The 19,637-nt window shown below is 36.2% G+C and overlaps 1 protein-coding gene and 1 long non-coding RNA gene across 2 annotated transcripts in view; both read right to left on the bottom strand.

Annotated features, from left to right (window-relative positions):
• Window positions 1-19,637, bottom strand: part of LOC136819589 (uncharacterized) — a 31,973-nt gene that overhangs the window by 8,232 nt on the left and 4,104 nt on the right. Inside the window, exons 4-16 of the mRNA XM_067075822.1 lie at window positions 15,291-15,441; window positions 14,681-14,875; window positions 13,908-14,027; window positions 13,494-13,560; window positions 13,057-13,319; window positions 12,395-12,578; window positions 11,753-11,914; window positions 11,284-11,540; window positions 10,594-10,790; window positions 9,819-10,091; window positions 1,412-1,625; window positions 661-794; window positions 214-295 (exon numbers count right to left, since the gene is read on the bottom strand). Of these exons, the coding sequence (XP_066931923.1) occupies window positions 214-295; window positions 661-794; window positions 1,412-1,625; window positions 9,819-10,091; window positions 10,594-10,790; window positions 11,284-11,540; window positions 11,753-11,914; window positions 12,395-12,578; window positions 13,057-13,319; window positions 13,494-13,560; window positions 13,908-14,027; window positions 14,681-14,875; window positions 15,291-15,441 (2,299 nt within the window). The remainder of the gene's footprint in view (window positions 1-213; window positions 296-660; window positions 795-1,411; window positions 1,626-9,818; window positions 10,092-10,593; window positions 10,791-11,283; window positions 11,541-11,752; window positions 11,915-12,394; window positions 12,579-13,056; window positions 13,320-13,493; window positions 13,561-13,907; window positions 14,028-14,680; window positions 14,876-15,290; window positions 15,442-19,637) is intronic.
• Window positions 6,528-8,563, bottom strand: LOC136819592 (uncharacterized). The gene is made up of 3 exons (XR_010848457.1): window positions 8,002-8,563; window positions 7,174-7,223; window positions 6,528-6,679 (listed from the first exon to the last, which is right to left on the bottom strand). It is a non-coding gene; the product is annotated as an uncharacterized lncRNA (long non-coding RNA).

Genomic DNA, 19,637 nt, shown 5'->3' with positions numbered 1-19,637 from the left:
AATTTTCAATCAAACAGAGAACACGTCAACCAGCTAGGGAAAATGATATGTTTATCAATACACCTGAGGGAATCATTATGCCACCAGGGGAAATTTTTCTTCTGCCCACATTCGAAACTTTCTTCTATCAGGGTTTATGAAGCAACACTTTGTTTTCTAACCCTTTTTTCCTCATTCGTGAGCGTAGACTCTCTGTACAAAATATGTGTTTACCTTTCACCCAGTTCGATGAGTACACTGAAACATACTTTTCATCATCTGTTATTGGTCCGTAGATTCGGCCATCCTTTGTGATCTAAATAACAAAAAGTCAATAGTTACCAAACTTAGTTACCATCTCAAAGCAGACGTCTAGCAAGAAAACCCATATTCTCCCAGTTCGTAGATAGCACAAGCACAAAGAAAGATATTCCAGCTGCAGTGGTTTTTATGCAGGTGATGTCGGAAGATTTTTTTTGACGTCATTTTGAAAATCTCCAAAATTCAAATTTTTGGCGGCAACGCGCTCCCTGCACAAAGAATAAAGCTGTGCTTTGTTTTTCAAACAATGAGTTATCCGTCCGTTCGTTAGAGGTCGATGCTTAGGTAAAATGATGACATGAAATAAACGAAAAAAGGTTTCTTGTTTCTTGTTTATTTTAACTCAAGCTGTAAACTTACAGTAATTTTGTTGGTTAACTGTGTTAAAAACATTGTCTGTCTTGACAAGGTTAATGTGATATTATTGCTGATTGAATCGATCTCCTCCTTCGTATCTCCTTTACCTTCTCCGTAGGGTAAAAGACCGTTCAATTCTATAAAATGAAATATTTAAATATGATATCGAATCAAAGTTCCCACTAAACTGTACTGGTAGACACATCAATTGGTCTTCAAAAAACCACATCCTAGATGTGATAGTCAGCATTGTTCTGAGAAAAAGATTTAGATAGTTTGCAAGTAAAATGGACTATTTCTTAAAAGAATTTAACCCTATAGTGATGAGAAGGTCATTTTTGGAGTGTCAAATTTCTCTTGGATTTTTATCTAGATTTCAACAGCTCAACAAACCTCTCCTGGGTTCTTACCTTTTTCAAGAAACCCCCCTGGGTTTTCCATTTTTAGGTTTTAGGGTACACGCTTTTTTATTTATAAGAACAAATTTTATAAGAACACCAGCCTCAGATTTAGGCCTTCAGAATAATAGCTCGCTCTATTGTTTGGAACAATAGAAATTTAAGAACAACCTCAAGCTCAGCTAAAATTTACTGGTTTTTATAAAATTACAAGCGTTTATCCCCTGGATTCTCCCCTTTTTGGAGTACCCCCCCCCCCCACTGGACAAAAGATATGACCTCCTCGACATGCGAGGTAGAATGTTCTCTAGAATAGCCCAATGATCATTTGATAAGTTTTAGTAATGATTCAATACTTTGCGTTAAATTCTTGTTACACTCATTGGGCGTCAAGTTGTAGACCATTTTCTTTCTCGCCACAATCTTTCCTGGATCTGTTTCTTTCCATTGGACAGTGCATTTATCGCCATCGTAGAATCCAATGACTGGCTCACTTTGTAGACGCTGGTAACAGTATATAGCGAATGTTTGTTGACTGTCAGAAGCAATGACTGCTTGGAACGTGTTCCGCTGAAATAATTAAAGTTGCCCTTTATCCTTTAACTGGAATAGCAGGCTTATTTCATTACGCTTTGAAGCGATTTGGAATTGGACGGTGAATGAAAAGTTTAGCTTCATACTCAGTCAGTCAGGATCTAATAAAAAACTATCAGTCTCTGTATCGCAGAAAAAGCACCATACATAAACTCATTAATATCTCAAGGGAAGGAAGTAATTCAAGAAATGGTGAATCATCTGCGGATTTGTTTTCTAATGCAATGGGACAAGGAAAGAGAGATTACAGTGCCCTTGAATATCCATGTAAAAACGTTTATATACAATGCGTGTTTCGCATTAAGTGAAATTATTGAATAATCAATACGATCGCTTTAATCAAAACATAGGGCCCCCTTTTATGTGCCAAGGTTGTGTTAGCGCTCAGTTACCATTTTATGATCTAGAAAACTTAGAAGTTCTTGATGAAGAAGTTGTTCTCCCTCTTGATTTGAATGAAGACCTTATACTAACAGACAAATCTTGTCTTAACATTGGTCATCTTAATATTAATGGCCTTCGTTCTAAAATAGATTTCCTAAGAATTTTCTTGAGACAACACAAATTTGACATTCTGTGTCTTAATGAGACCAAAATCGATTCCACGGTTCCGGACTCAGAAATTTCTGTACCTGGATATGCCATCCACAGGCAAGATCGAACTAGTCATGGCGGAGGGGTCCTTATCTTTGCTGGTAACCACCTTACGACGAAGAGACTCTCGCATGTCTCAAAGAAATCGAACGAGACTCTTTGGGTGGAGATTAAAAGGAAAAAGTCCAAGTCTGTTTATGTTTGTGCCGTGTATCGTCCACCTGTCAGAGGACAGAATCTTGATGTCGTTGAACGATATAAATCTTTTTTAATGTCATGTATCGACAAATTACCAAAAGATTCTGAGATTTTCATCCTTGGTGATTTCAATTGTAATATGTTACAAAAAAATAGACTCTCTGGTATTATCAATGATCTATGTAAAGCCAGGGGTCTCTTCCAATTCGTTGAAGTTCCTACTAGGATCACTGAAACATCATCCACTTTGATTGATCTGATTCTGTCAAATAGCGATCATGCTTTAGACTGCCAAGTTCATGACATTGGTCTCAGTGACCATTGTTTCATTAGCATCAAAAGAGGTGAACTTAAAGTTGAACGTCATCCTAAGTTCATAAAGAGTAGATCTTTCAAAAACTTTAGTCAAGAAGTGTTTTTAGAGAGGCTTGGAAACCTTGATTGGTCAAATGTAGTGAATGCAACAAGTGTCGATGCTGCTGCTGAAGCATTCAATGAAAATGTCCTTCAAATCTTGGACACTCTCGCGCCTGTTACCAAAAAGAGAATACGGGAGTCCAATCCTCAATGGGTCACCGAGGAGCTCCTTACATCAATTAAGCGGAGAGACTATCTAAAAAAAGTTGCTTCGAGATCTAAAAGCGAAAATGATTGGCAAATTTCAAGCAACAAAGAAATTTGTGATTAACCTGAAAAATAGGTTAAAGAAACAGTATTTTCAGAACGTAATCGATGAGAATAAAGACGACTCCAAAAAGCTTTGGAAGACTCTCAATTCACTCATTCCCAATGACAAAAAATCAAACACAGCTCCTCATTTTCTCACTGATGAGGGAAAAGAGATCAGTGACAAAAAACAAATCGCTGAAACCTTTAACAAATTCTTCTCAACCGTTGGTTCTAAACTAGCCGCTGCCTTTCCTTTTTCTGATACTTCTCATATTTCTCCCAAACCTATTCAGGATGAATTTTTCTTTCACTCTGTTTCACTCTCAACCGTTTCTAAGATTGTAAATGGGTTAAATCATGGAAAAGCAACGGGGTTGGACGATATCTGTGTAAAATCACTCAAAGCAGGTTCTCCAATCTTGGCTTACTATTTAACCCACATTTATAATCTCTCTCTTAAAACGGGCGTTGTTCCAAAATGTTGGAAGAGAAAACGAGTCACACCCCTTTTCAAGAAGGGGGATGCTGATGACGTTAACAACTATAGACCAATTTCAATCCTTCCAATCCCAATGAAAGTTTTTGAAAAAATAGTCCATTTCCAAGTTTCTGAATTTCTTGAAAAGAACAACATCATCAGCGAGTTTCAATCCGGTTTCAGGAATAAACATTCGACAGACACGGCAGTGTCTTATGTTGCTGACTTTGTCTTAGGAGAAGTAGCTAAGAAAAATTATGTTGGAGCGGTTCTAGTGGATTTGAAAAAGGCTTTTGACACGGTAGATCATGTTATTTTAATGAAGAAACTTTTTTGTTACGGTATTAGAGATGTTCCCTTTGATTGGTTTGAGTCGTATTTGAGTGAAAGGGAACAGTGTTCGGTTGTTGGTGATTCAAAATCTTCTTTTATGTGGGAGGGTAAGTACGGTGTCCCCCAGGGTTCTGTACTTGGTCCTTTTTTGTTTTTACTTTACATCAATGATATATTTGATTGCATCCACCGAAAAACTTTTTGCCATCTATACGCTGATGACACTGTCATTATACAAAGTGCAAAAGATCCACAAACTCTCAAATCAGGCTTAGAAAAGCAGCTTGAATATCTAAGTGCCTGGTTTTATTGCAACAAACTATCAGTCAATACAACCAAGACTGAAGTTATATTTTTTGGTAGGAAACAAAAGGTTAAAGAATGTAAGGAAATGCCACCTCTATCCTTTCAAAACGTCCCGATTGAACCTAAATCCGACGTGAAATATCTCGGTGTAATTTTCGACGAAAGTTTAACGTGGGAAAAACATGCGAGCCTTGTTAGACAAAGAGCCTATCTTGGACTCAATAAAATCAAAAGGGTTAGTTCGACATTGAACGATAGCACGAAACGGTTATTGGTAAATGCAATGGTATATCCACATCTCGGATATTGCGTTAACACCTGGAGCAACACTCTATCACATGTTCGTAGGCGATTTGATTCTTTGTCTAGACAAATCGATCGGGTCACTCCAATGAACAAGCCTTTTGGAAAAATTGCTGATTACAGTACTGCTCTCATGACTTTCAAGGCTGTTCAAAAGATATGTCCCTCTTATCTATCCAAACGTTTCGTTCTCTGTGGAAATGGTGGTGAGCCCGATGCGCAAGGTGTAAATACTAGAGCTGGATCAGAAAAGAAAATTCGGATACAGAGAACAAGAAATAAATTTGATTCTAAAACCTTTTTATACAATGCTACAAACATTTGGAATAGTTTGCCTACCGACCTCCGCCAAACTAAATCTTTGGTCACTTTCAAATCCAAAGCTAAATCATATTTTTTCCAATAATCATACAGAGATTAATTTTTTTTTTTTTTTTTTTTTTTTTTTTTTTAAATATTCGTGAAGTCATTCTTTGTTGCCTATCGTTCTTGTTTCAGTTTCCGTATTCGTTCTTGTTCTGTTCACAGTGGCCCTTCGTGGAAACAATTCTCCAGCTGCCTAAAAGCTTTTGAATTTTTCGGAGCATGCCACTTAAAACATATGTTATTATTCACAGCGTGAAAGGGGTCGATATCCGGTACGATTTTTTTATTACATTTTACCGTATAAATAAAATATACTGTAATATATTTTGCAATTTTGATCCCGTATATTATAATATCCGTGTTACCACATACTCCAAAGTGAGACTCCGCATATTGTTATATACCCCTGAGTTCATATCTGTGGAGTATAGTATATCGGTTACGTATGATGTATCTTTCATATTGACCGTATATTTTATTCCGTATATATCTGTATATTCCTGATACGTATGCAACGTGAATAAGGGAAGCCGTGTACTACTCAATATATTACATCATACCCCTTGTATATGAAAACGGGAGAATGATAGGGTTTCAAGGGTTTTTTCATTTTTCTGTATTATACTCCAGTATACAAAAACAAAAGAGGAAGCGATTTTTTATTAGCACACAAACCTTTTCAACTTTTCAAAATTTACTGTATAGATATTTTTGATAACCTTTCATTAAGTACTGAAGGAGACGAGAGTATCTTGTTTGCAAAAAAGAGCACTGTAATTACGAAAATCATAGGAGGAATCGAGGAAGAAAAATAAAACGATTAAAGACAAAAATATTGTAATGAATTTTTTTTGTAACATAATAGACCAAGCAGAGCGTACAAAAAATTATTTAACAAATATAAAATGTTTAATGAGATAAAAATAGAGCTAAATAATTTATTGATTGTGTTAAAAGTATCCTCGAACCGATCAAACAACTAAATCGACAATACAAAATTTTAACAACCCTGTATCAGTGACCCGGTGAAAAACATACACTTTTTTTTATAAGAACAATGAGGCTTAAAAATGCCAAAAAATAAGAACAATTTAAGAACAGTGGAGAGCCTGAAGTTAGAGAGTTATAGCAAAAAGAATTACTGGTTTCTAAAATCCTCTAAACAGTGAAGTAAATACCCAAAACTTGTTTTTTACCTTAGAAAAAATAAGAACAAAATAAGAACAATTCAAGGCTCAAAGTGCCAAAAAATTAAGAACAGCCGAGCCTCAGCAAAAACTTACTGGTTCTTATAAAAAAAAGGGGACTGTAGTCGACATAAAATTGAGGTACAAATTACGATGGGAATGAGATCGCTTGTCTTGGTAAACGATTGTGTAATTCCACATGTTTTCTTTATAAGAACACAAGGCTTCGTTTGTTAAAATGAAAGAACATTTTAGACCAAATTTCTCAGAAAATGGATAAAATACCCCTTAAAAGATGAAAATAAAAATATTCTTAGGATTTTTAAAAGAAAAAAAGTTAAGAACATCCCGAGGCTAAAAAAACCTTCCTTATAGATTACCGGGTGGGTTCTCTAACCGGGTACAATTTGTCTGATTTTTACAGTATGTAGAAGTACCAACGGGTCTGTGACACAATACAGTATATATTTATCAATCATTTGATCATTATGCTTATATTAAAGTCGCTGGCGTCTGAATCTTTATTCATCACCAGCCAAAATGTTGTCTTGTTCAGCCGTTTGATAATTTCTTTACGTCAAGGTTCCAAGTTATAGCTGAAAGACAAAATAAAATTTTCAGAAGGAGTTCCAAAATTCTGTCAATTTGGTAGCTTGAATGGGAAATAGGGTAAGGTTTATATAGCGCACATTTTTGACATAATCATTACTCTTCTTGATGTGTTTGTACGAGCTCCAATCCTTTTGCGTTTCTTTTGCACATTAATTGCATCATTTGACAAAAGATATGTAAGAACTTGCATGTATCTTTAATTGAGCAGCATTGCAACTCGTACAAATGTAAAAAATTTAAAAGTAATAATTATGACGTATGCGTTGCGGAGCGCTATTTGAGAGTTACAAATGAGCTGAAGTGTTCATATGGTTAAATATCTTTGAAAAGTGAAACAAAGTGTGACCATATTAGATCCTTTTGCCTTATGAAAAACAATCTAAAATTGCACATTTCTCAATATAGTTATTACATGGGGAAAGGAATAATAGGCTTATACGCAAGTAATCAAAGTTAACTCAAAAATATTTATTCTTACCTCGGCTAACCAGTTGGTTTCACTTGTGCAAACAAAAGGATTTGTAACTCCTAAAAAGGAACAAAAACAAGATCTTATAGTTTAAGGGACATCATAAGTTCTTCACCAGCTAAATCGTACTTTACATCATAAGTAAAACCTTAAACTTGAGGAACCAGACGGTATGTGTTCTAATAATAGGTCAAATTCTCTTCGTCCCCGATGGAAAATTACCCTGAGATTCCAGTCCACTATAAAAATTGACTTTCATTTAATCACCATTCTAAATTCAATGTTTAAAAGTTGCATTCAAAAACCATCCCCACTGGATCTTTTAACCTTGGAACAATATAATTTCTATTCCCATTTGGATTTTGATAACAGTTTTTATCCCCACTGAAAGCGAAAGTTCCAAAGAGGCAGTGAGACAGGGGTGTCTTTTGAAACTTTTGATGAAAACATTTGGGAGGGGCCACCAATTTGAAAAGTTACATTTACAGACTGCGCAAACTTATTGAGAATCATATCTAGAGGTGATTCAAAATTTTTTTTGATAGGCATTTTAGGGAAAAATATTTCACTGATGAAAAAGTCCAGGTATTTTAACTCTTGAACTCTTCTTTTAGCTCAAGCTTTGTTTTTATTAATAACACCCCTGTCTCGCAGCGCCGGTGGAACTTCTTCTCACAGTGGGGGTGAACATTTCCATCAAAAAACCAACGGGGAAAGAATTTCTATTGTTTTATAGTAGTCTTTTACTGAACACTTTCTTCATTGGAGAGGAAGTAAAATAAAATTTGAGAGTCAAGATACTGAGTAAGACCATGTTGCGAAATAATAATGACTTACTTAGTTTAGGGTTAATTTCCTTGAAATTTAAACAATGTCCGTGTACACGCAACATCTTAGTGCTAAAATAAAAAATAAATATAAATACTTTATAATTATTAGCATTAAATAACAAAAAGTGCTAATTCAATTGTTGGGTGAAGCTACAGATTTTTTGGTAATGACCTTACAACAAGGATTTAGGCAGAGTTAATAGAAGAATGATCAAAAACAGTTTACAACCAAGAAATTCAGGCTAAACAGGATAATGGAAATGCAATCCAAAATATATCTGGCCATGGCTAACCGACTGGTTACCGATTAGCATAAACTTGCACTTATAATTAAAGATTTATCTAAAAAAAATTAACTTGACTAATAGAAATCTCAACACTTTGTCAAATAACTTTCATGCACAAAAAAAACTTTGCAGAATAATCTATCTCAAACGAAATTATTTTGTTTACAAAAATGTTATTCAGAAGTTATAGTACACAAGGTTTTTTTGAAACTGCTTTTTAGCATATGCTTTCCAATATTTTTAAGAAAATTAAGCTTTGAAAGTAATTACAAAAAAACAAAACAAAAAAATTAAAGTCCAATTGAATCATAATTTTTACAGTTTAAACATGGTTTAGAATGTTTTGACTGTTGATGTTGTTTTGGCATTAAAATGACTAACAACATGCACATCTGATTCAAAAGAACTTCAAAGATTTTGTATTGTTCCAAAGATTACAATCATAAGCTAGTCCCTTAGTTTTAAAACAAAGTAATATCCACATTTTGACACTCTATTGAATGGCTAATGCTGATATGTGTTTGGCATGCTTGATGACTACACATATGCCAGATATTACAGTGTTTCAAAAAGATCTAAGGTAGAAATAATGATCCATCTCTAATCAAAAAATCTACTCAAATTTAGTTTTTGCATTTACCATAACTGGAAATATTTGTTCAAAGATTTACATACATGAAAAGATTTTTACTATAATATGGACGAAATAAAAGTATGAGTAAAACCAAAATGAAGAGAATACAAACACAACACAGCATAAAAACAGAATCCTAGCTATAGTTATTCTAAATTATGTTCAAAATCTGTAATTCAAGCTTGCTTTTCTCTTTACTATACAATGCAGCATATAATGTACAGCAATGAAATAATATCAACACCGTCCTTGAAAAAAAATGCATCAAAACTAAGCCATAAAAAATTTCAAACAGTATAGTACCTTTTTCTGCCTTAAATCTTTCTTATCATTTTTTAATAACTGTCTTCAATCTCAAAAAAAACAATAGAAGTTTGAGTTTTAAAATAACAAAATATACTTAGCTTGGAGTTAATTCTGTTATTCTTGACAATAAAGTCCTTCATGTTACTTCAAATCTTAAGCTCAATGGGAACTTTCCGCCATCTTGCTTGCCGCCAAATTCAAGAAGACTGCTTTGTTGTTTTTGTGCGTTTGATAAAATCAAAAAAGGAGCTGGAACCCAGCAAGGGCGGATGTTTTTTCTCTGAACGGGCGTGAGTGTAGCGACACCCATAGAGTATTAAATGATATCCGAACACAGTATACCTATAATGGGTTATCCGAAAAGAATATAACGTAACCGCGAATATAAATCCTAATGATATGTTTACGGGAAAATTTATACTCCATATACGTTTTATTCGTATACGGCACTGTATACTCACGGATGCGTATCAAAACAGAAATCGACATACTCCCGTATTCAGCTATGTTTCGCGCTGTGATTATTATTATTATTATTATTATAATCTCGCTTTTCAAATTCACATTTCCATATATGCGTGGAAAACTTAATTTTACCTTATTCGGGTTCGCAACTGATGGAACATTTTCCCACGTCACAATGACCACGTGATCAGGCCGAAAGGAATTGTGGGTACCATAAAACTCATTCACATCCTTCGCAACCTTCTCCATAACTTTCGCTGATTTGGTGACCTGGTAATATATATTTCCGGCCTGTTCCGTATTATAATCGGTAGCGGAAACAGCCAGAACGGGTTCGGTATAGGGGAGGGTGAGTTCATAATCTTCGATGTCACCGCCTAATGTTATATAGCCGTTGACATTGACCTATGAAGTAAATTATGAGAAACAAATTATTCTTAACAGCATGCATTTCAAGCCATGGAAAGTAACGGGCGAGAGTGCAGATATCCAGTCCTTGGTATCAACTATAAATTTATCCTGCATGTCTACCTTTGAAGGTCACAATTGTTTTAAAAAATTATTCTTTTTCGTAAATAATATAGAAAGGATGTGTGTCTTTATAACCTTTTAGAATCTTTAGAATCTCGTAAAATTTCTTTTCGCGTGACCCTGTGAAAGGCGAGAAAGTTGTTCTCTCTTTTGATAGGAGAAAATGATAGGAAAATGCCCGGGGGGTACTACCCTTGTCGATCGACGGGGGTGCTCTGCTGAGGTTCGAAAAATAGACCCTACGAGGGACAAAAATTTGCGAAAAAAGTGACCCTGGGACTGAAATTCCGAAACTGAAATCCCCCCCCCCTACGTGGGAAATGATAGGAGATATGTTAAATGTTAACCTTTAAACCAAAGACAAAATAATACTTACAAACATTTTATCGATATTTCCTTTTAATACAGAAATATTCCTTTCTAATTTGATTTCGCCTTCGATGACGTCATCACCACGTGGTAGCTTTTGACCAATCAGATCACCGTATTCATAGCATATCTCGTTTGTAATTGGTTCAGGCGATGGAGGACTGAGTCGAGAACATTGGGATTGGTCTTTTGAAGAACAATGATCTATTAAAAAAAACGAAATAATTTAACTACTGGATCTGTTCAGACATTTCACTCATATATTATCTTCTGACATTACGTCATTTTTATAACAGCTGATTGGAGCAAGTGGTGTATTAGGTAGACAAAAAAAGGGTGGAAAAGTAACATAACTTGGAGTAGTTATTGCAGTGGTACATGAAATGTTAACAATGTTAGCCTTTGTACTATATCCTAATATTGGATAAAACAGAAGCGTAGACTGTGAGCTGAATAAGTAAAAGAAGTTTGCGGTCGCAGTCGGAGGCGATCAGAAGGCTACTCTTTCGCGATAGCTTTCTATCCGAAGGTAGGAAAGAGTGCCAGTCTTCTTCCCAGGATTACTCCATTTATCCTGGAGCTGGTCTCCTGAATCGTACTAAAAAGTACAAAAGTATATTCTTTCATTTTCCAATTGTGCTGGGTTTGAAAATGAGCATAACACAGTTTTATGAAATTCAAGAGATTTTGAACTCACATTTGTTATACTTCAGGAATCCAACAGCTCTCGGTGCATCTGGTACAACTGTCAACGATGAGACAACTCCAGTTTGAAGGTCAACTTGGTTGATATGGAATTTCCCATCAGCTGGGTTTTCTAAAAGGTCAGTCCAGTAGAGATTGTTTGAGTTGTACGTCATACTGTAAATATGTGAGTCATCTTCGTCATCGTTATTCCAGTCTGTAAAATAGACGACTTCGCGACATGTTCCATCGTAATTCGATCGTTCTATCCTTTTAAAAAGAGAAAGCAGAATAATTGGTCTTGCAATGAAGACGAGGTTGGGTCATGTGAAATAGTGATTGTCAACTGGTTGAAAAACTGTTTGGTATTCTAACAGCGGGTTCACCGGAGAAGATTACGGATCAGTTCAGGGAATTCGGGAATGTATTCAGGAGTTCAAAAGGAGTTCAAAAGAAATAGAATTTCGGGTTCAGTTTCTTACTTATCGATATCTGAGTCACCCCAGTAAATTTTCTTGGAGTCTACATCAAGTGCCAACGCATTGGGTTGTGATAAGCGGTCTGTTACAATACGTTTCGATGAACGGTCAGTTAAGTTGAATTGGATGATGGCTGGGAATTTGTAATCACTGATAAACAATAACCTATAAGAAAATCCCTAACTTGTTTTAAAGATCTTTTCATGCTGTAAGAAACGCTCTTTGAAGTTTACAGTAGAGCCGCTGCACTAGTCTGAGAAAAACCGCAGTTAGTATATAAGGAGCGCTAATCAGTTAGTGGATGCAAGCAGCCTATTGCTGCACTAATCTTGCGAAGATTGTATTTTCAAGTTTCACCTCAGTCCTCTGTTTAGTAGTCCTTGTTTAGTAGTTCCTGTCGCTGTTGATGTTTATTTTTGAAAATAGTTGATGATTAACTATCTTCTTGAAGCATAACCGAACAGCAAAAACCTCTCTAATAGATCGAGTTCGTTATCAACGTGTTGGTATATATTGAGCTAAGAAAGAAGGTTCGTTTTTGGTTTTGAAACCGAACGAGATACTTTGTGACCTGCGTTTATTGAGTGAAAAAGGCCGCTTTATCCTCGCTACGACATCAGTAATAGTTTCAGTTAAATATAATACCTCTCACATGGCTCAAACACAATAGCCCTTGGTTGTCGTAGCCCTGACATCAGCTCTTCTTTTTTCAATCCATTCCCCGTACGGTTGTAAATATCTCGGATGACGGCAACTTTTCCTTCCAATTCTTCTGTGAGATAGATGTCACTCGTTGTACTATCAAATGTGAGATCAGAAAAGTGTGTTTCTGAAAGGAAAATTTTGTCTGTTGATATCAACCGTTAATGTAAACACTATCCTTTGCGGAATTTTATTGGTTTGATTCTTATTTTTACCTGACTTGCGCGTGGATTTCGGTCACGACGAATGAAACTACTTTGTTTTAACCCTAAATTGAATGAATATTTAGACATTCATTGTTCTTATAGATCTGTTCTTAGAAAAAGGAACAATTCAGTATGCCTGTGTTCTTAATAAGAACATGCCATTTCAATCAAGATAGATAGAGTAATTTGTAAGAATATTCTTCTGTGGGGTGCCGTGAACCGGAATTGAAGGATCCCTTTTCTATTTGCGCTAGACCTTGGTCAAATGTTGAGGTCATGTGAGGTCACACCTACTCTCAGCTCCCAGAATCAACGACTCTTGCATTATATGGAAAATACTCTACCAACTGAGCTACCCGGCCAAATGGATATATTTTGAAGTTGATAGGACTATCTCACCTGTCTTCAGGATGATTTGGCTTTTCTCGAAATCATCAAAAGGTGCCATATTTAAGTTGGTTCCTGACGTTGGATCTACACCGATCCAAAAAATGTTCTTTTTATCAGCGTCATGGTCTACACCTAAGACCCTGGTTACACTGGGGAATGTTCTAGTTTGTCCTGAGGTTGTTGCTAATGTGTTTTTGTAACTGAAGTATGCGGTTCTCGTTTCACACGTCTCACCGTCTGCGTTCAGCTTGGAGTTGAAGCATTTACAAGTCCTATGCGAGGATAATTTAGGGAAATTAAAACTTACAAAAGTGTACCGCTCTGTTGTGAGTCTTTGTTCTAAGAAGGTACTACACATTTCAAGAACAGTCTTGACATATAAAGTCGCAGTTTATTTTTCCGAAGACAAGCTTTTATTTAAACTAACTGGGATATAAGTTCTTTACCTGCTAAGTGGAGATGTTGCGTTTTGAATACATAAATCTTCACATCCACCGTTCTTTGCCACACAACCTATGAATGAGGGTAATAACTGAAACTTTCTTCTTCTTCAGGACTATTAATTTCAATTTATTATAGCTGAAACCGTCACCGTGAAAATGGCAACTAATATTTTCGAGAAGTTTGCAAGTGGCCATTTCGAATCAAAATTTATATGAATAATTTGTTATGGTATGCAATTTGATACAGTTGAACCCCCATAACTCGAACACGCACGGAGAATATTACGTTTATAAGACATTGATAACTGATGAAGGGACGAGGAAACTTGCTCGAATTAAGAGGACATTCGAGTAATAGAGGTTCGAGCTAAAGCGATACTTCTGTGATACTTTTCACGACCGATTCCATTCTTTTACCTTTGTCTTCTGGGAAACAAACATCACATTTTCTCTGGCAACTGTCAGATATTGAAGCCTTGTTGCAAAATGTGTCATTGAGGTTTGAACATGGTTCTGAATCTGGACAAATATCTGCATCTGGAAGATTACAAGGATAGATCAATTCTTATGCTCTTGAGTTTCTGATTCACAAATACGAATTAATGACCACCTATTGGAACCTGGCTTTTGTGTTTGATCGAACCGCAGACTATCAAAAGAAGTCAGTATGTTCGGGACTATGAGGTTTTTATACGAGGCTCGACATCAGTACCCCTCAAAAGTCCATCACAGCACTTCTTGTCTCTCACCACGATCACAAAAATCACAAAAATTTCTCACATATACGCCTCAAATTGTTTTACCCTATCACCATGGCGTTCGTAATCTAGATTTAGAACACCATACTTATCACACATTAAACCAAAGAAAACATTTTCTACGCCATTACGTAAAAAAAAAATTACCCCCATTCACGCCATCACTTTAACTGGTTTTTTTAGTACGGTATTACGGGATTTGACGACGGGAAAGCGGTATTTCAAAATCAGACGTTGATGATGATTAGCTTTATTTCTTATCAGTATTCCGGTATTCTAACCTCTATAAACCGGTGTGACGGTGTTATTATTTTTCTTTTTTTCAATTTTTTGTGATTCCGAAATTCAGCCAAAATTTTGACGGGAAACGGTATTTCGAACTTCTACAAACCCCTTTAACCGCTGGGTTGGGCTTTTTATAGATATACTCACTACAACTGCTGCCATCTTTTGAGAATGCTAAACTGCCATTCCTTTTACAGATCTCCTTCTTCAGTGCACAAATATTTTCGTACGTCACACCATTCGTTCCACACACTGCCAAGCGTGTATTTTGGGAAGAGGAGCATGTTTCTTCAGGTATTGTGGTATCGTAATTACAATGACTACATGAGCTCTCGACACCTCCTGTGAAAAGATAAAGATAGTTTTGTCATTTGTCAAACTACACAAACTTTTTAGCTCTTTTAACTATCCTGCAACTTGGTTTATATTACAGAGCAAATCATCAAAGTTGGTTCACTTTCATAAATCATTCAATAGTTTGGATTGGGGTTTCGTTAACGGGCAAATTCGCCATAAATTATAAGTTGAAGAGCACGTTTTTCATAAGAACAAACTAACTATATAAAAACATAAGACTTTTGGCTACATTTTAAGGCTTTGCTGACTTAGGGAAATTGACAACAATACTCACAAAATGGTGAAAATAAGGCTTAAAACTCAAAAAGTTAAGAACATCCAAAGGCTTCAAAAGTTTTGGATGTTCTTATAGAATAAATTGTGTATATGATTTATCATATCTAATCCAACCAGATCTTACCTTTACTGCAGAGCATTGAGGATTTCGGTGTCAACCCAACCACAAAAACACCAGGTTGATAAATATTTGTTTTGCATGATAGCGAAAGAGCTTGAAGTTCGTCAGACCCTGGTAGTTTGCAAAGGTTGTTTTTGTTTATGAAATAGCCAGCCTAATGTATAAATTTCATTAGATAAGTCGTTATAAAACGGTCTGCGTAGGGATGTAAAAACTGGGTATCTTTGCCCAAACATTTCCAACGAAGTTCCTCTTCCCGTCTTTAGCATGTAACGCGGTTTATTCTTTTTTTTTTTTTTTTTTTTTTTTTTATCTATAGTGTATGTAACACGAACAAATAGTACAAAACTAAAGGTTCCTAACCTCCCGCAAAAGGACCACCAGATCATACCGCCAGGAGGAAGGAACCCAAACTAAGCTAACAATAAATTAATGAATAAATTGATAAATGGAAAAAAGAAAAAAACTTACTACAGAGGATAAATACTAACAGAAATAAAAAAAAAAAAAAAAAAACAAAAAAAACAAAAAAAAAACAAAAAGAGCTAGGAGAGCAGTTAGAGTAAAAGACTAAAATAACGGTCCCCCAAAACGGCTTGTATCACAGATAAATTTTATTGTTATACTCAATATATCGTGATTTTGGACAATGCTAAAATCGGGGTCGCCATAAAGAAGTATTCTACACAATGTTTTGGGATTAAATGGAAACAAGGTTATGTCAAGTTGAAGAAGGCTGTCAAACATCACAAGTCTGTCGTTAGAGTAATCAGAGCAATGCATCAAAAAATGCTGTGTTGTTTCTACTGAATTTTGTCGACAATTGCAGAAGGGGTCAACTGTGTCTGCAAAATTATGCCTGAACTTATGCTCACGAAGATGACTGAAACCAACCCTTAATCGGTTAAGGAGAACAACACCATCGTTGTCACTAGCTCTGAAAATTGAGTTAGCACTGGGTCTGAGAAATCGGAGAATTGCTTGCTTGAAAGACTTAATAGTGGGAAGATTTCGTATATGATCTCCGAGGTTATTCCATTCATTAATGCAAAAAGGAAAGAAAGAGGCACGATAACGCTCGGTTCTACAGAAAGGTGCCTCGAGTGGTGGTTTAATCCTTCGCCCTGCATTGCGCTCTTCCTCTCCTCTCTGGGGAGGAAGAATATTCGTAAGATAAGCAGGAGCAAAGCCATTGATTATTTTATAAAAAAATACGAGTCTTCTAATTAACCGTCTGTCTGCCAGGCTTTCAAAGCCTAGCTCAAGGTATATTTTTTCTCTGGATGTTCCTCTGAAGCATCCAGTAATTGCAAGACAGGCATCATATTGAACAGACTCGAGTTTTTCAGAAAATGTAGAATTACCAGGACGATCATATACGATATCTCCATAATCTAGGTGTGGTCTAACATAGGTTTTGTATATAGTGACAAGAGATTCCCTGGGTAGAAACTTACGAAGTCTGCGAATAAGACCAATACCTTGATTAGCTTTTTTTATTTTTTCATCAAGGTGACGGTCAAAGGCCAGCTTTTGATCAAGTATGAGACCAAGATGTTTTTGATGATCCTGAACTGCAATGGCTGCATTATTGAAAATAATTTCTGGGGGGTCAGCTGGATTTAACCTCCGGGTAAAGTACACTTCAACTGCCTGTTTAGAAGGATCAGGGTTGAAGGACATTTTCCATTGATGAGCCCACTCACTTATCTTCTGCATGTCACTGTTCAGTTCTTGAGAACAGCGAATATGGTCTAGGATAAGCGAAAACAAGGATGAGTCATCAGCAAAAATTTTGATCATGGAAATGATTCCTTCAGGGAGGTCATTAATGTAAATCAAAAAAAAGAGGGGTCCGAGAATAGATCCCTGAGGTACACCGGCCAAGACTTCCGTCCAATCAGAAGCTTGACCATCAAGAACAACCCGCTGCCGTCTCCCTTGTAGAAAATTCTGGATTAATGAAAGAAGGGAGCCAGAAACACCATATGACTTAAGTTTGAAAATTAAACCATCGTGCCAAACTCTGTCAAAAGCTTTGGAAATATCAAGGAACACTCCACGAGTATCTAGGGGTGGATCAACATCAAAACCATTCAGGATGTCGTGTGTTATGGATAACAGCTGAGACACACAAGAGTCACCCTTGCGGAAACCAGACTGGGAATTTGTGAAAAGATTGTTGTTTTCGAAATAGGTGTAGACGGAGTCAAAGATGCATTTTTCAAAGATTTTTCCAAAAATAGGCAGAAGAGACACTGGTCTATAATTTTTTACCACGCTCTTGTCCCCTTTGTTTTTGTACACAGGAACAACATTTGCTCTTTTCCAGTTTGATGGAAAAATGCAAAAATCTAAAGAATATTGATAGATCTTCATAAGAGGTTTAACCAAGGATTCATCACAGATTTTAATCATCTGTATGGAGATGTCATCCCAACCATGCGCTTTGTTAGTCGTAAGTGCGCGAATGAGGGCTAAGATTTTGGCTTCATCAAGAGCGATATTGTTTATTCTAAGATTAGTTACATAGTTTTGTTGCGGTAAAACACTATCAGTGTCTATGAGAGAGCACTGATTAGCAAAGAACTGATTAAATATACTTGTTTTTGTTGCGACGTCAGCAATAAGATTATTGCTGGAATCTCGAACAGGTGGAATCCTTGGCGACTTCCTCCTATGAAGAAATTGATTTAGGATAGACCAGTATTTCTTTGAACCTAAGTTTGGGTCATTAAGGTTATTTGCTAAGCGGGAAAAATAAGAATCTTTAGCATCCCTGACAGCCCTTCTACACCTAGATTGATGTTCTTGAAGGTTTTTGAGGTCTTCTTTCCTCCTCCCATTTTTTACATACCGCTCATAAACTTTCGATTTTACAAGTAGGGCTCTCTTTATCTCAGCCGTCATCCATACCGCATCCTTATTCCTGATGGTTATGACTTTATTAGGCACAAAGTTTGACATAATATTAATGATTGTTTCAGTCAAAAGGGAGACCCGGCCATCCATATCAGTACCCTCAAAACACCTATCCCAGTCAACCATGTCTACCGCCCTTCGTATTAGAACGGGATCTGCTCTGGAGAAGTCCCAAACCTTTCGTTCATAAGATGGAGCGAAGGGGATTTTAAAGTTTAGCTTGCAAAAGGTTATCTGGTGATGGCACTTAGGGTGCAAAGATGGGAGGATACCAGTATCCAGAATCAAATGATCTGCTGATGAAAAAATTAGATCAATGCAAGAAGTTGAATTATCAAGGAGATGAGTAGGCCCACCAATTAATTGTTTCAGACCATGCTGGGTAGCTAGATTTTGAATTTCTCTACCTCCAGGATTGGTGACATCACCGCTCCACCAGTCGGAATTCTTGACATTGAAATCCCCAAGAAAGATTGTAGCAGTAGGTGAAAAATTTTGGATATTTATTATAGTCTCCTCCCATTTGCGAGAAAAAACATCGAATTCATCAGAAGTCTGACTGGGGGAACGGTAACAGACGCAAAGAAAAAACCGGTTCGCACCGGTTTTCATCTCAGCTACAAGACATTCGTCCAAAGTAGTGAGTTGTGGTTTCACATCGAGACCTAGATGATCTCGATAATATATACAAACACCACCTCTCTTATTATTAGAGGGATGGTCGCATCTTTTGATCTCATAATTATCAATAACCAGCCTAGGATCGTTATCTTTTATCTCAGAATTCAGAAAAGTTTCACCCAAACAGACAATGTCGAATTTATGAATGTTCAGAAATGCAGAAAGTTGTTTAATCTTAATAAAATCTCCCATAGAGTCTTCAACCCAGACGCTATTCAGGTTCCAATGACAAATGCTTAGCGTAGTTTCCCTCTCCGGCCCAGGGTTAACCTCAATATCTCCGGATAAAATAAGGCATAAAAATATGAGTGTAAAAAGGAAATTTTGTAAGATGAAAAAACTACAGGAGGGATTAAGCTTATGATATTTCAGGCGTAAAATATTGAAAAATCCGATGCATGCTCTGTACTGACTAAGACTTACCCCCATGACAAACTCCGATCAACAACCATCAAACAACATGACATAAGAAATTTGCTCATAATGCTCTCTAAGCCAAAAAATAAAACAAAAAAAGAAAAATATAATTCCGAAAAAAGTTGTAAAAAGAGAAAAGAAATGCTTAATGCATAAAGAATCATTTGGTAAAAAGATTCCATCGTGGTTAGTGAGAGGCAATTATAAGTAATTACTTAGATGAAAGGGCATCATAAAGTGATTGAATTTCGCAAAAAAAGAAAGAAAGTTGCAAAAAAGTTTGATAAACACAAAAACAACAAACTTTCAGATGTAAGAAAAGGAAAAAAC

Source organism: Clytia hemisphaerica, unplaced genomic scaffold, assembly GCF_902728285.1.
Source record: "Clytia hemisphaerica strain Z4C2 unplaced genomic scaffold, Clytia hemisphaerica genome assembly, whole genome shotgun sequence".
Classification (NCBI taxonomy): domain Eukaryota; kingdom Metazoa; phylum Cnidaria; class Hydrozoa; order Leptothecata; family Clytiidae; genus Clytia; species Clytia hemisphaerica.
Note: the sequence above shows the minus strand (reverse complement) of the source record. Positions and strands in the feature narration are given on the sequence as shown.